Here is a 12,898-nt window from a genome sequence, read left to right on the forward strand (position 1 = left end):
CAATCCTGCCAGCGCCGGACCGGCTGGAGGGAGCGGCGGAGTCAGCACTGGTGCGGGGGAGCCCAGGGCTGGGGCAGCAGGGGGTGCAGGTGGGGGCGGGGGGGGAGAGAGAGCCCAGCACTGGGGTGGCAGGGGGTGTGGGTGGGGGAGGGCACTGGTGTGGCGGGGTGAGAGCCCAGGGCTGGGGTGGGGAGCAGCCAAAAATTTTTTTGCTTGGGGTGGCAAAAAACCTAGAGCCAGCCCTGCATGTGACTTACTTATCCAACCACCAATTTTAGTGATCAATGGACCCTAATTCTAGGATATCTTAAGTGCAATATATATATAAATTGTTAGCATTCAGAATATCCTCATTTGCTCTCATCTCCCTTCTTTCTACAAGCCCACACCTTCCTTCTCTGTCTCCCATAGTTTTGCTCCACTTTCCTCTTCCTCCATCCCTCTACTTACTTTCTTATCTTTTGCCGTGCCTGTCAGATACTGGGTCCTGGTGCCACTGGGACCTGTTACAAAGGCCATTTAAGATAAAGTCTATACCCTAGAGTCTTGCTCGCTTCAGCAGACTACCGCCATTACTGTGGCGATCTGACCTCTTTCTATTTGATTGGTAGGTAAAGCGGTTCCTCTCTGTTTATAATTAATGCCAAGGCCATTTTATTAAAATAGACAGCAGGAGTGTTTTATAGACCTGGTCTACACTATGATGGTAAATCGATCTAACTTACGTGAATAATGTAACTGAAGTTGATGTAGTTAGATCCACTTACCGAGGTGGCTACACAGTGCTGTCTCGACAGGAGAGCGTCTCCTGTTGACTTCCCTTATGCTTCTCGGGGAGGTGGAGTACACAAACCGATGGGAGAGTGCTCTCCCATCGATTTAGCGTGTCTTCACCAGACTGCTAAATCAACACGGTTCGCCGCTCCCGGCCAATGGGAGCTGCAGGAAGCGGCGGCCAGCACATCCCTTGGCCCACGCCACTTCCCACAGCCCCCATTGGCCTGGGGCACAGCAAACTGCGGCCAGTGTGAGCTGCAACTGGCCGAACCTGCGGACGCTGCAGGTAAACAAACCGTCCCAGCCCACCAGCGGATTTCACTGATGGGCCGTGTGCCAAAGGTTGTCAATCCCTGCTCTACAATATTTGCACACTAGTACCTTCTTTCCTTTGCTGTCGTCCACAATGAAATCCTGATAACCATGGACATATTCTTCTGGGGCTCTTGTGTGATGAAGCGTTTTTTAAATTGCTTTCATAATTTGTAGTACAGTATTGTTTTAAATCCCACGCATGTGCACAATACTCCGTCTAATGAATGGCCAATAGATATGTAGGAATTTGCTGCCACTCTATTTGAGCATGATAAACCCAGCATGATATAATGTTAGATACAAGCCAGGAAGCAGGGGCATTGCCTACATCAGCGGTTCTCAAACTTCATTGCAGTATGACCCCCTTCCGACAACAAAAAATTACTACATGACCCCAGGAGGGGACCGAAGCCCAAGCACACCCCAGCCCCACCACCCTGGGCCGGTGGGGGTCCATAGCTGAAGCCCAAGGGTTTCTGCCCTGGGCAGGAGGCATGTAACCTTAGCCCTGGGGCTACAGCCCCGGGCTTCAGCCCCAGGCGGTGGGGTTCGGGCTTTGGCTTTAGCCCCAGGCCCCAGCAAGTCTAAGATCAGCCTGGGCAACCCCATTAAAATGGGGTTGCGACCCACTTTGGGGTCCCAACCCACAGATTGAGAACCCCTGGCCTATATAAACAAACTGCACTGGGAAAGGGATGAAGGCAACATGAATTGAGTAACCATTTCCAGTGTTTTTCTGGAGTTTACTGGATAAACATTTCCCCTACCCCCTTTGGCATAGTGATGTTTTATCAGTGGTTTATTGGTTACTACAGAAATCAGAAGCCCCATTTGTATGCCAATGGTTGGCAATGGATAGGTTGAGTCGGTTAAGTAAAAGAGGCCAAATTCTAATTTCACAGAAACAAATGGGAATTTTGCCTGGAAACTTTCTCCCACTGACTTCCGTGAGACCAGTATTTGGCTCAAAGAACTAACTGATGGGAGATTTACACTGATGAGACTGGCAGACCACAAATCTGAACATATTGTAGAACAGTATTTAACTCTTACATAGTTTTTCCTTTTTGTCCTTGCACTAAGAGTTGGGGAGCAGAACGCCTCTGAAAGAGACACTGGACTCTGCTCTTGCTTGACGAGAACAGACAGTTCAACAAGTAAATCAATTTTAAAAAAAGTCCTCAATACAAACTGTGCTGATTTTTGTGATAAAACACTGGATCTGAAAAGGACTGCTTTAAGAGATTACCAGCGTATCTTTATGAAGTAGTCTCATGTACTGTACATGGGGAAGGGATATCTCAGTGGTTTGAGCATTGGCCTGCTAAACCCAGGGTTGTGAGTTCAATCCTTGAGGGGGTGATTTGGGGATTTAGTTGGGGATTGGTCCTGCTTTGAGCAGGGGGTTGGACTAGATGACCTCCTGAGGTCCCTTCCAACCCTGATATTCTATGATTCTATGATTATCACTATAGAGCAAGCTAGAGAGAGGAATTTTGCCTTTGAAAAAACAAACTGCAATTTATAAATTTGAAAGCATTTGTTGGCCTTGAGCCTATTCTGGTTTGCCTGTTCACTGAGAATGGCTTTATGACATGACTAGACAAAAAGATTATCAGTGAGACAGTAAGGAAGTCAAGCAGCTTACTTTTCATTCCTGCAAATGTGGGAAGTAAGTTTAAAAAAAAGTTACCACAATTCAATTTAGAAATGGAACCAGCAAGTTGCACATTTTTCTCCAGCTGAATGACATGTCTACACATATAATGTTAAGAAGAGTCCTTTAATTATTATGGATAAGTAAATGGGATTGAAAGTATAGCAAGAGGAAAGTTAATGCTCCCTTTAAAAAGGCAGCTGAACTAGAGCGCTACATTTGCAATGGAATATAAAAACCTAGAGAGAGCAATTGTTTGTTAACCAAGAACTTTTAAAAATAAAACTGGCTTGCTTTCTCCCTTAGAAATAACAACAACAACTTGTACTACCCTATCACTAAAAGGCTCCATATGAGATCAGGCCCCATTGCGTGAGATAATGTACGTATAGTAAGAAAAAATTTCTGACCCTCAGGGTATCATCTGTACACTGCACTAAATCATTGGTGGCTGGCCCATGTCAGATGACTCAGGCTCACAGGGCTATAAAATTGCAGTGTAGACGTTCATTCCCAGAGGTCGGGCACCAGCCTGAGCCTGAATGTCTACACAGCAATTTTATTGCCCCACAGCCCAAGCTGGAGTCAGTTGACATGGGCCAGCTACAGGCATTTTATTGCAGTGTAGACATACCATAAGAGTTTACACTCTAAATAGCCAACACGGACAAAGATTGGGAACTGAAGTAGAGAGAGACTAAGGTCCCAAATCTGGAAAAACTTACGCAAGTGCAAGACACACACTCACCATGTAGAGAGGACTGTAAATCGTTCATGTTTTGGTCTAAGAGCTGTGAGGGAAGGAAGCCTGATGGTGCTGCTGATGATGATGGAGTGCTCTCCATTTCTCCGACTGAAGAGATAGAGGAGAGGTCAGTGAGCGGGTCTTCTCCAAAGACAGCTGTCCACTCTTTGCTGAATTCCCCCTCATCCAACGAGGAAGCATTGAGGATCTCATTCAACAATACCATATCATCCTTATCACCAGACTCAGGCTCCAGGGAGTTTGCAAGATGGTCTTTCAAAGCTGATTTTAAACAAAACGTGGGGAACAAGACAAATTACTACAGATGAATTAACTTTCAGGGAAACAAATGCAGAACGAAGTGGAATACAGAAAACTTCAATTCAGTTTTAAAATACTGAATCATATTCAGATTGTATACTCGGTGTGGATGTCTATGGTTTCCCATTTCCAGACCCAGTTTCTGTGGACAAGTCTGGTTGCAGCTTATGCAGCAAGGTATTCTTTGATAGGTACTTGAAAACAATTACCTCCACAGAGACTTTTTTCCATTTAAAATGCAGTACAAGTTCATAATCACAAACCAAAGCACCGTATAGTCCAAGGTTTAATAAACTCTAGAAGGCTGCTTTTCTGCTTGCTGTCCGGGTCCCTGTTATACGTGCACTCTAAAAAGACTCATTTGACCTTAAATTAAATCAGATTGCTGCATGCCCAAATAGAAGGCTGCCTGTGTAAGATTCAAATATATATCAAACATTTGTTCAGTTGGACTTTTTGACCCACTGATGAATGACTGGATCAGTTGGGGGTCTCTATTTGAGAAAACTGCATACATGTTGAGGGGGATTTTCAAAGACACTCAGCATTGGCCTAATTCTTCTCCCATTGAAGTCAATATTAAAACTCCCATTAATTTTAATGGGAGCATAGTTAGACCAGCACAGAGTACTTTTGAAAGTCCCAGCGCTTAACCCTCGTTATCCTCTTTACCTGTTTCCCATTCTATATCAAAGGAACTGTGGTTAAAGAAGCTGCTAGGTTATCACTGACAAGGTTAGTGTTTTTAAAAAGTCCATTCCCACCCTCCCCAACACAGACATACACAGCGCATATAATTCCTGATCATAACTATTAACCATCTGGTTACATCCGATATTGTCACAGTACTCAAACTGAAAGAAACCATCTCTGGATTTAATCAACAGGTGTTACTTTCATCTTCACCCAGAAACGTTTAGAACTACAGGTATATTGAGGGACTATGCTGATAATGAAAACGTGGTTTCCATCTTCTACTTAGCGCTGGTTACAAGTCTGATACTATCACAGTACTGAAACTTAACAGTTTACCTCAATTATGTATACCTCAAGCATGTGAAAGCACAAGAGGCAGCTTCATTTTGCAAAGCTTCAGATGACTAGTTATCTTACTTTGTCCTCCACTTCAGCTTACATACAACTGTAGAGATTACAGATGCTTTTAATGTTTTTGGCATAAGAGATCATAAGAATGGACAACAGGATCTCTGGAGGCAAAATGGTCACTACATTTTATTTAAATGTAACTCTCTACTTCAATGTGTTCTTTTTTTTAAATGACCATAATGATTTACACTGAAGTTACCACAGTGGAGTCAGTAGAGAGAAAAGGGGCAGAACTTGAGTTTTAAATAGGCACATGAGTCAATATCACATAGGAGAATACAAACATCTACATATGAGGAATGAGTAAACCAGCTCCTGAAAATAAGAACCAGCCTGAATTTTTAGCCAATATTAAGGTAGAATCCAAACATTTAAACATCTTTTTAATTTACATTTTTATATGGCTCTGCATTTCCTAGGTAGGATCAAAAGTGGCAAGAGCACAAAAAAGCCTATTCTCCTGGCATTCCTATTAGAAATTACTAGGAGTATCACAAGAAAAACCTATCTCATGAGATTTTCACCCCACCTCCCTCCTCTCAGAGGAGTGGCTAAGAACATTAATACCTTCAAAACTTTTCAAAGCTCACATAGCAGTACTTATCCATATATTTACAGTGCACTCATGACTATGGTAACAACAGTACTCTATCTAGTATTTCTCAGGCATTTATCACTCTGATATCTAAGCACTCACATACTTTCCTAGTGTTTCAGCAGGAAATGTTTTACTTTCATGAAGTTTCAAGACTAGCAGGAGAAGATAACATGTATTAAGAGTGTTGTTACTAATGATAATGTGATACCATTACTGCACCTCACCACAAATTAAATTTACCACAACAGGAAGAAGGTTTGCAGTGATACAGCTCAGATCAAAACTATGCTAGGTTTGCAGTTTTCATGTGTGTCACACCTAGTTAGTGAAGAAATTATACATGAAGATTTAAATCTGAAAACTCAATTTCTTGTGACTATTCTAGTGTGGTAGTTATACTAGGTCATAAGTTATGGACTTTCTTACTTCATACCCTCCTCCGACACTTTCATATTTGTTTTACTTTTTGTTTTTTTCCTTTGCTTTCTATCCACCATTTCTGCTCCGCTGCCCATTTTCCCACCATATCCTTTCCTTGCCTGCACACACAGCTCTGAGCCCTGGAAATGTTTAAACACCACATTGAAAAAAATCCTGCCATCACTTTTCATTTTTGTCTGTTTGAATACACGTAACATGTATGTGTCCTTTAGAACCATTCTGTAGGGTATTTTAAAAAAAAGGAGAGACAAGAATAATGTGGCTTGAAAGAACTGCAACATGAGGGTTAAACAACACAGAAGGCGAATTAGGACTTGTGTACACACACAAAAATTGTGCCACTTTAACTATACCGGTAGAGTTAAAGGGTTAAAATCCCCTCTCACAGTTGTATAGGTATCAAGGTGTTTATACCAGTAGATATTATTCTCATAAAATTAGAGGAATAAGGTATACCACCATAAGGACCTTTATACCAGCATAACCGTGTCCATGCTAAGGATTGTACAGATCTAAGTCTTTCAGAAATTGTTAAATTGGTTCAAAACCTGTACATAGACCAGGCCTTACCTGTGACTCCAGTAGGAATGTTCGACATAGAAGATGGTGGAAGTGGTGGGAAAAAGAAAGAGAGAAAAAGGCCACTACCAGGCACAAGAGGGACACAATATTAAGCCACAAAACAAAAACTCACCACGTCTAACAGTTTATACATGGAGAGTCTGGGGCTCTCTATATTACATATATGACTGAGTATATGACATCACAATGTCAGCATCTCCATGGCCCTGGATAATATTTCCATCAACACTTCAAAAACAGAGCTGTGCAAATAACTATTTTTTTCAGTTTTCTGGCAATTCCAGAAATTACTTTTGGATTGACCTGAAAATGAAATTTTTTGAAATTTTCCACAAAACCCCAAAATAATAAAATTTATTTAGACCCAAAATGCAACATTTTGTTCAACTTGAAATGAATTATTTCATTTTGATTTTGAGCTTCTTAAAAAATTTTTTACAAAAACAATTCAGCAAATTCAAAACAAATTTGCAACATATTTTGTTCAAACCAAATCTGCATTTTTGGCAAAAACTAAGTTTTAGTTGAAAAACTTTTTTCCCCTAGACAGTTCTGTTGTCTTAACTAAAGTGTAGATATCTGTATCCACTCCTTCCCATTTGGAATTCTATACTTCATAGGCTCCTCCTCAGATAGCCTAAAATATATTCACCAATCTATCTGACTCAGCTACATAATGTTTTTGAGTCACAAAAGACTGTGTGGTCTTCTGAGATAAGTAAATTAGGCGCAAATGAAACCATTGCATGATGTGTTACTGCATTTTCATAAGATAGTGCGGTAAATAAAGGGTGTCATTATCATTAGTTGGGACCTTCTTAAACGAAGTGAGGGTAGGAGAAAAAGACAGGCTAAAACAGCACAGTTGGGAAAGAACAGTGAATACTACTCATGCCTTAGTGCTGACACTAGTCTAACCAGCAGAGGATACAAGTAGAGGATATATATTATAGATTGTTCTCCCGTGTATAAATGAGAACAGCATATCTGTTTTAATTAACAGGGAGGGTCAGAGAACTCAACAGTTCTTTTAAGTTTTTAAAGGCGCTCAAATCAGTTGTTTCTGGTACTTATATCTGCCATATTTCCAAAAAAATTATAGTGGCTATAGAGTCAGTACCAACTATAATGACAAGATGGGCATAAAAAGCAAAGAAGAATAAAAGACAGGACTATTAATCATTATGGGAAGGATGGGAATGACACTGTAACGTGCATAACATTAGCCCCACTGAAATAAATATGAATTACATCTTTTGTCAGCAAGACAATTATATTTTTTGGCAAATAAACTGAAGTACTGTAAATCCTATTGCACTCAATAGGGTTTACTTTTTATTCCATATCAGATTTAGTGCCCACAAATTACGTATGCAGAGTTGAAGTTCTTTAACAATATTTAAATACTGTAGGTGGATGATCTCATTTAGAAAAAGGTAAGATTAAAAATATTTTTGGTATTTTGCTTTTGGAAAACTGATATAATAGGCATGCATGAATTTCACATACCACTTTCTTCAGGTTTCAGGTCTAATAAATCATCTATGGCACCTAGTGGTTAAAAAGCAAAGCACAAAAAAATATTAGTCATTCATTGACTCCTTATGTAATCAATAGTTATAAATTGTAAAGTTACCTAGGTTACCTGAATTCTCTTTATAGTCAAAGCTTCCTCCTAAGGTAGAAAGGATGTCCTTCCCATCTTCAGCTGCAACCAAACACATGAAGCAAGTCAAACCAAGTTCAGCAGTAGGTATATACTATCGATCACCTGACCAGGATGGTGGTGATGATTTTGAATGCCCAGGGAGATATAGAGAGGCTACGAAAATAGAAACAACAATAATAATGGGGGATTTCAACTATCCCCATATTGATTGGGTACATGTCACCTCAGGATGGGATGCAGAGATAAAATTTCTAGACACCATTAATGACTGATCCTGGGAGCAGCTAGTTCTGGAACTCACAAGAAACGATTCTTGTTTTTACCCTAAGTGGAGCACAGGATCTAGTCCAAGAGGTGAATGTAGCTGAACCACTTGGCAATAGTGACCATAATGTAATTAAATTTAACATCCTAGGAGCGAGGGAAATACTAAAGAAGAACTAGCATTTAACTTCAAAGAGGGGAATTTCACAAAAATGAGGAAGCGACTTAAACGGAAACGAAAAGGAACAGTCAGAAGAGTGAAATGCCTGCAAGCTGCATGAAAACTATTTAAAAACACCGTAATAGAGGTTCAAACTAAATATATCCCCGTGCCCCCTCCTCCCAAGAAAAAACAGTTAGAGAACCAAAAAAATGCCACCATGGCTAAATAGCAGTCTAAAAGACGCTGTTAGAAGCAAAAAGGCATCCTTTAAAAATTGCAAGTCAAATCCTACTGAGGAAAATAGAAAGGAGCATAAACTCTAGCAAGGCAAGAGTAAAAGTATAATTAGGCATGCCAAAAAAGACTTTAAAGAGCAACTATCAAAAGACACAAAAACTAAAAGCAAAACAATTTTTAAGTACATCATAAGCAGGAAGCCTTCCAAACAATCAGTGGGGCCACTAGATGATCAAGGTGCTAAAGGAGCACACAGGGAAGACAAGGTTCCTGGGGAGAAGCTAAATGAATTCTTTGCATCGATCTTCACGGTTGAGGATGTGAGGGAGATTCCCACACCTGAGCCCTCCTTTTTACCTGACAAATCTGAGGAACAGTCCCAGATTGAGGTGTCAATAGGGAAGGTTTTGGAACAAATTGATAAAATAAACAGTAAAAAGTCACCAGGAGGGTATGAACACGGGCCAGGTGCTGCTCTAGGGCCTGCCAGCCCTCTGCCTAGGGCAGGTGGAGGGTCCGGGGCTCTCCAAAGTGGCTCAGGCTCCCTGGGCGGCCCAACTCCAGCTTCTGGCCTGGCTAGGGGGTGTGGCGTCGGGGGAAAGACGAGGAGCAGTTACTCCTTAAGTACCTATCCGTAAGGTGTCAAAAAGAAAAAATATTATGGGGGACTTCAATGTGGGAGATACTGCTTGCTGCATGGGACCTCCAGCATGTAAAACATCATCAAAGTTTACAAAAAGTATACACATTTTTTAACACAAAAGGTATTGCACCCAACATGAGGTAACATTGTTTTGGCTCTCATAATGAAGGATAAAGATTAATCAGTCACTGTACTGGAAGCTGGTGATTGCCTAAAAAAATGTATTGGGAATAAAAATTTAAACAGAAAAAATCTGAATGAAAATGGGAGTGCTTAAGGGAAAGCTAATAGGTGGCCAAAAAGCCACAATTAAACAATGACAGCTTTGGCTAAAAGCCCATCCTGGACCAGTGGCAAAATGAAGGCAGCAATTAGAGAATTTAAAAAGCAATATAACAAATGGAATAAAGTTACTTAGATAGCACTCATTATAAATGAGAACTTATGAAAATTGATAGCAGAAGCTAGAGAAATCACAGAAAAAATCCATGCCTGGCAGGGCTAAGGACAATAAAAAGGAGGCTAAGTATATTAGGAACAAAAATCCTAGCAATGGGAATAGCCAGACGAGGATGGTAAAACTGGTAAAAATAAAGCAAATAAAGGGCAAAAGTGTTCAATAAATATTTCTGTTTAGTACTTGGAAAGAAGCAGGATTGCGTACTCCTGTCATATGAGGATGACCAAGTGATTTCTGGTCCATCAGAAACTTAGGCCCAGATCCTCAAAGATATTCAGGTGCCTAACGCCCACTGACATCAATGGTGATGTGATTTCAATGGGAGTTAGGTGCCTGAATACCTCTGAAGATCTGGGCCTGAGTAAACTACATCTACCAGGGATAAACATTTTAAAATCAGCAGGCTAGAATTCAGACTGGATGATGTAATGGTCCCTTCTGTGCTTAATTCTATGAATTGCTATGAAGTAACTTGCGGAAGTAATACATACATTACATAGATCACCACAACTGAGAAACATTAGGATATACAATAATACCTGAATAGGTCAGTTCCTTGCTGTGGTTTTCCTCATCTAGTGAAATCAACCTTAAATTGGAGAGTGAAAAAAATTCAGAGCACACTTCTGTGTTTTAGTGTCATACATCTTGTAAAAGGTAGAAAAACTTTGGATACCTTTCCTTCTTCAGTTGTACCATAATAGCATTACATCAGTAGCAATAAAACAGTAATTTACATTAATCCCTTTACTTCCCAAGTACGCTGGTAAGTTGTTGCCTTCTAATATTTTGTCTGCAAAACCTATTAAAGATTAAACTGGGTTGAAGAGAAACTGTCAAGTGGCTTAAGTCCCATTTTTATCTACCTAAAAATCTGTAATGGACAATATACAACTGGATTCTGTGCATCCAGATTTTGTTTTGTCCACTTATCAATAAGGAGCTATAACCATCCCCCACAAAAACATTTTGCATTCTCTATCTATGGCAGCAATTAAATAGTATGGGCCAGATTCACTCCTAGTGCAAGTCCACTGACTCCAGTCAAGTTACCGTACATCCACCTCAGTGTTAACACAGATTTGGAAAGAATGAATCAACGGTGCTGATGTTATGAACAAACAACATAAGGTCTGGTTTACACACAATTTTTATACTGGTTTAACCATTTTGATTAGTGGTGTATTTAACCAAATGAATGCAGTTATCTATATAGCTATCTATATATTCCTAATATAACTGAATCCACAGTAGTGGGGGTTGCATTGCTTCAACTATATAGTGGTATAGTAAAAGCAGTACAATTTGTGTGTGTAGACAAGCTCTAAGATTATTTAAAAACAAAACAAAAAACCCCAGCATGCTAATTTAACCTGTGTTCACAACATAAGGTAAAATTCAACAGCCATCAAATGCTGAAAGGTAAAGGGGTTGTGTTACTGACTTAACCAATGGTCTCATAGTTGAGTATCAGAAGAATAAATGACCTGATGAGAGTAATGTAAGTTCATTAATCAAGGTAGTGAGTTCAATTCTACCCCTGCAAACAAGTCAGATATTTAAAATATATTGTGATTCCATGGGGATTTATATTTATTTTTTCTAAAGCCTTAGAAATGGTAATTAATATTTTTGTTTTAAGGAAGAAAATGAGGGAGAGGGAAACTGTTCTTTCTTCTTTGTTACAGAGGTTTGTGAAAAGCCATGACACAAGCAAGTGTGCCCATTACATGACAGCTAATGTGTTTTCTGGCAAGATCTACAATACTATGTCTAGTATCAAAGCAGACCTCTTGCATGAAACATGATTCTAGCACTCAGGATAGGTGTATTGTTTTGCTTTTGTTTTTAAACTGTAGCAGGAATGCAGGCAATATGGGGACTGAGGAAGTTTCTAGGCACAAGCTCTGAATTGGGGTGAGGTGGGGGAAGCTTCACGGAATAATAATAGAAGTGTAGGACTGGAAGGGACCTCGAGAGGTCATCTAGTCCAGTCCTCTGCACTCAAGACAGGACTACGTACTACGTACTAAGTAGTTCATTCCTAATACTCTTTTCCTTATTCTAGAAGTTCCTTCTTCAGTCCTTTCTAACCTGTTTAACCCTCAAATAGGACTCACTTAAAACCTATTAGCTAGTGGAAAATGTCTTCTGATTCTTTAATTTGTTTAAAAATGCAACAGTCTTTCCAAAAGACTTCTAAAAACCAGCCAAACAAAACCCAGTAACCAGCATTCAAATTGTTCTTAATTTTTTGACATCCGATCCTTATGTAGGTACTTTACTTGGATGGTCAAAACAACAGGTGGCATCAGGATTACATCACTGTATGTCCTCGCAACTGAATCTTGATGTTTCCATAGGCGAGGGATCACATCTCATCCTCCAGTTCTCCCATCCCCTGATCAGCTGCTCCGAAGATTAACATACAACCCATTCATATATCCCTCTCACCTCAGAGCCGCAGGTAACTCAAGTCACAATAGAATCAGCTCACTTAGATGTTCTCTTTGCAAAGTACCTGCTGCTGTACTGGATTAATAGCCAACGCTGTATACATCATAAAAACTAATCAGTGCTTACAGCAAGCAAGAATTCAGCTCCTGTTCCCAGGTGCAAGGAAGAGGGCATGAAAGGGACAAAGGATGAAGTGCAATATTATCATTTTTCTTTAAGTTGTTTACTGTTTCTCTTTATTTTTCAGGTTTTGCATTTTCCCCCTTATTAAATTGAAAGAGTAAAGCAGAAAGCAGTTAATTCGAGGGCCTAACTGTACTTGTTCTACATTGCTCACTTTTAGTTTACAACAGAACTTTTGTGCTTGGCTCCTTGGCTGGGGAATCTGATCTATACACTGCAGTATTACAGGAATTCCTCCACTTTGATCTCTATTTTTCCAAATCTCTAGTGTTCAAATAA

General features: G+C 40.0%; 1 protein-coding gene across 5 annotated transcripts in view; it reads right to left on the minus strand.

Annotated features, from left to right (window-relative positions):
* ICA1 (islet cell autoantigen 1) overlaps positions 1-12,898 on the minus strand; it is a 93,290-nt gene that overhangs the window by 5,278 nt on the left and 75,114 nt on the right. For all 5 annotated transcript variants that reach the window (XM_005299879.5, XM_005299878.5, XM_042856769.2 and 2 more), the window contains 4 exons: positions 10,519-10,568; positions 8,189-8,251; positions 8,053-8,094; positions 3,498-3,776 (listed from right to left, as the gene is read on the minus strand). In XM_005299879.5, coding sequence (XP_005299936.1) covers positions 3,498-3,776; positions 8,053-8,094; positions 8,189-8,251; positions 10,519-10,568 — 434 coding nt within the window. The remainder of the gene's footprint in view (positions 1-3,497; positions 3,777-8,052; positions 8,095-8,188; positions 8,252-10,518; positions 10,569-12,898) is intronic.

The sequence above is a fragment of the Chrysemys picta genome, chromosome 2 (assembly GCF_011386835.1).
Source record: "Chrysemys picta bellii isolate R12L10 chromosome 2, ASM1138683v2, whole genome shotgun sequence".
NCBI lineage: Eukaryota > Metazoa > Chordata > Testudines > Emydidae > Chrysemys > Chrysemys picta.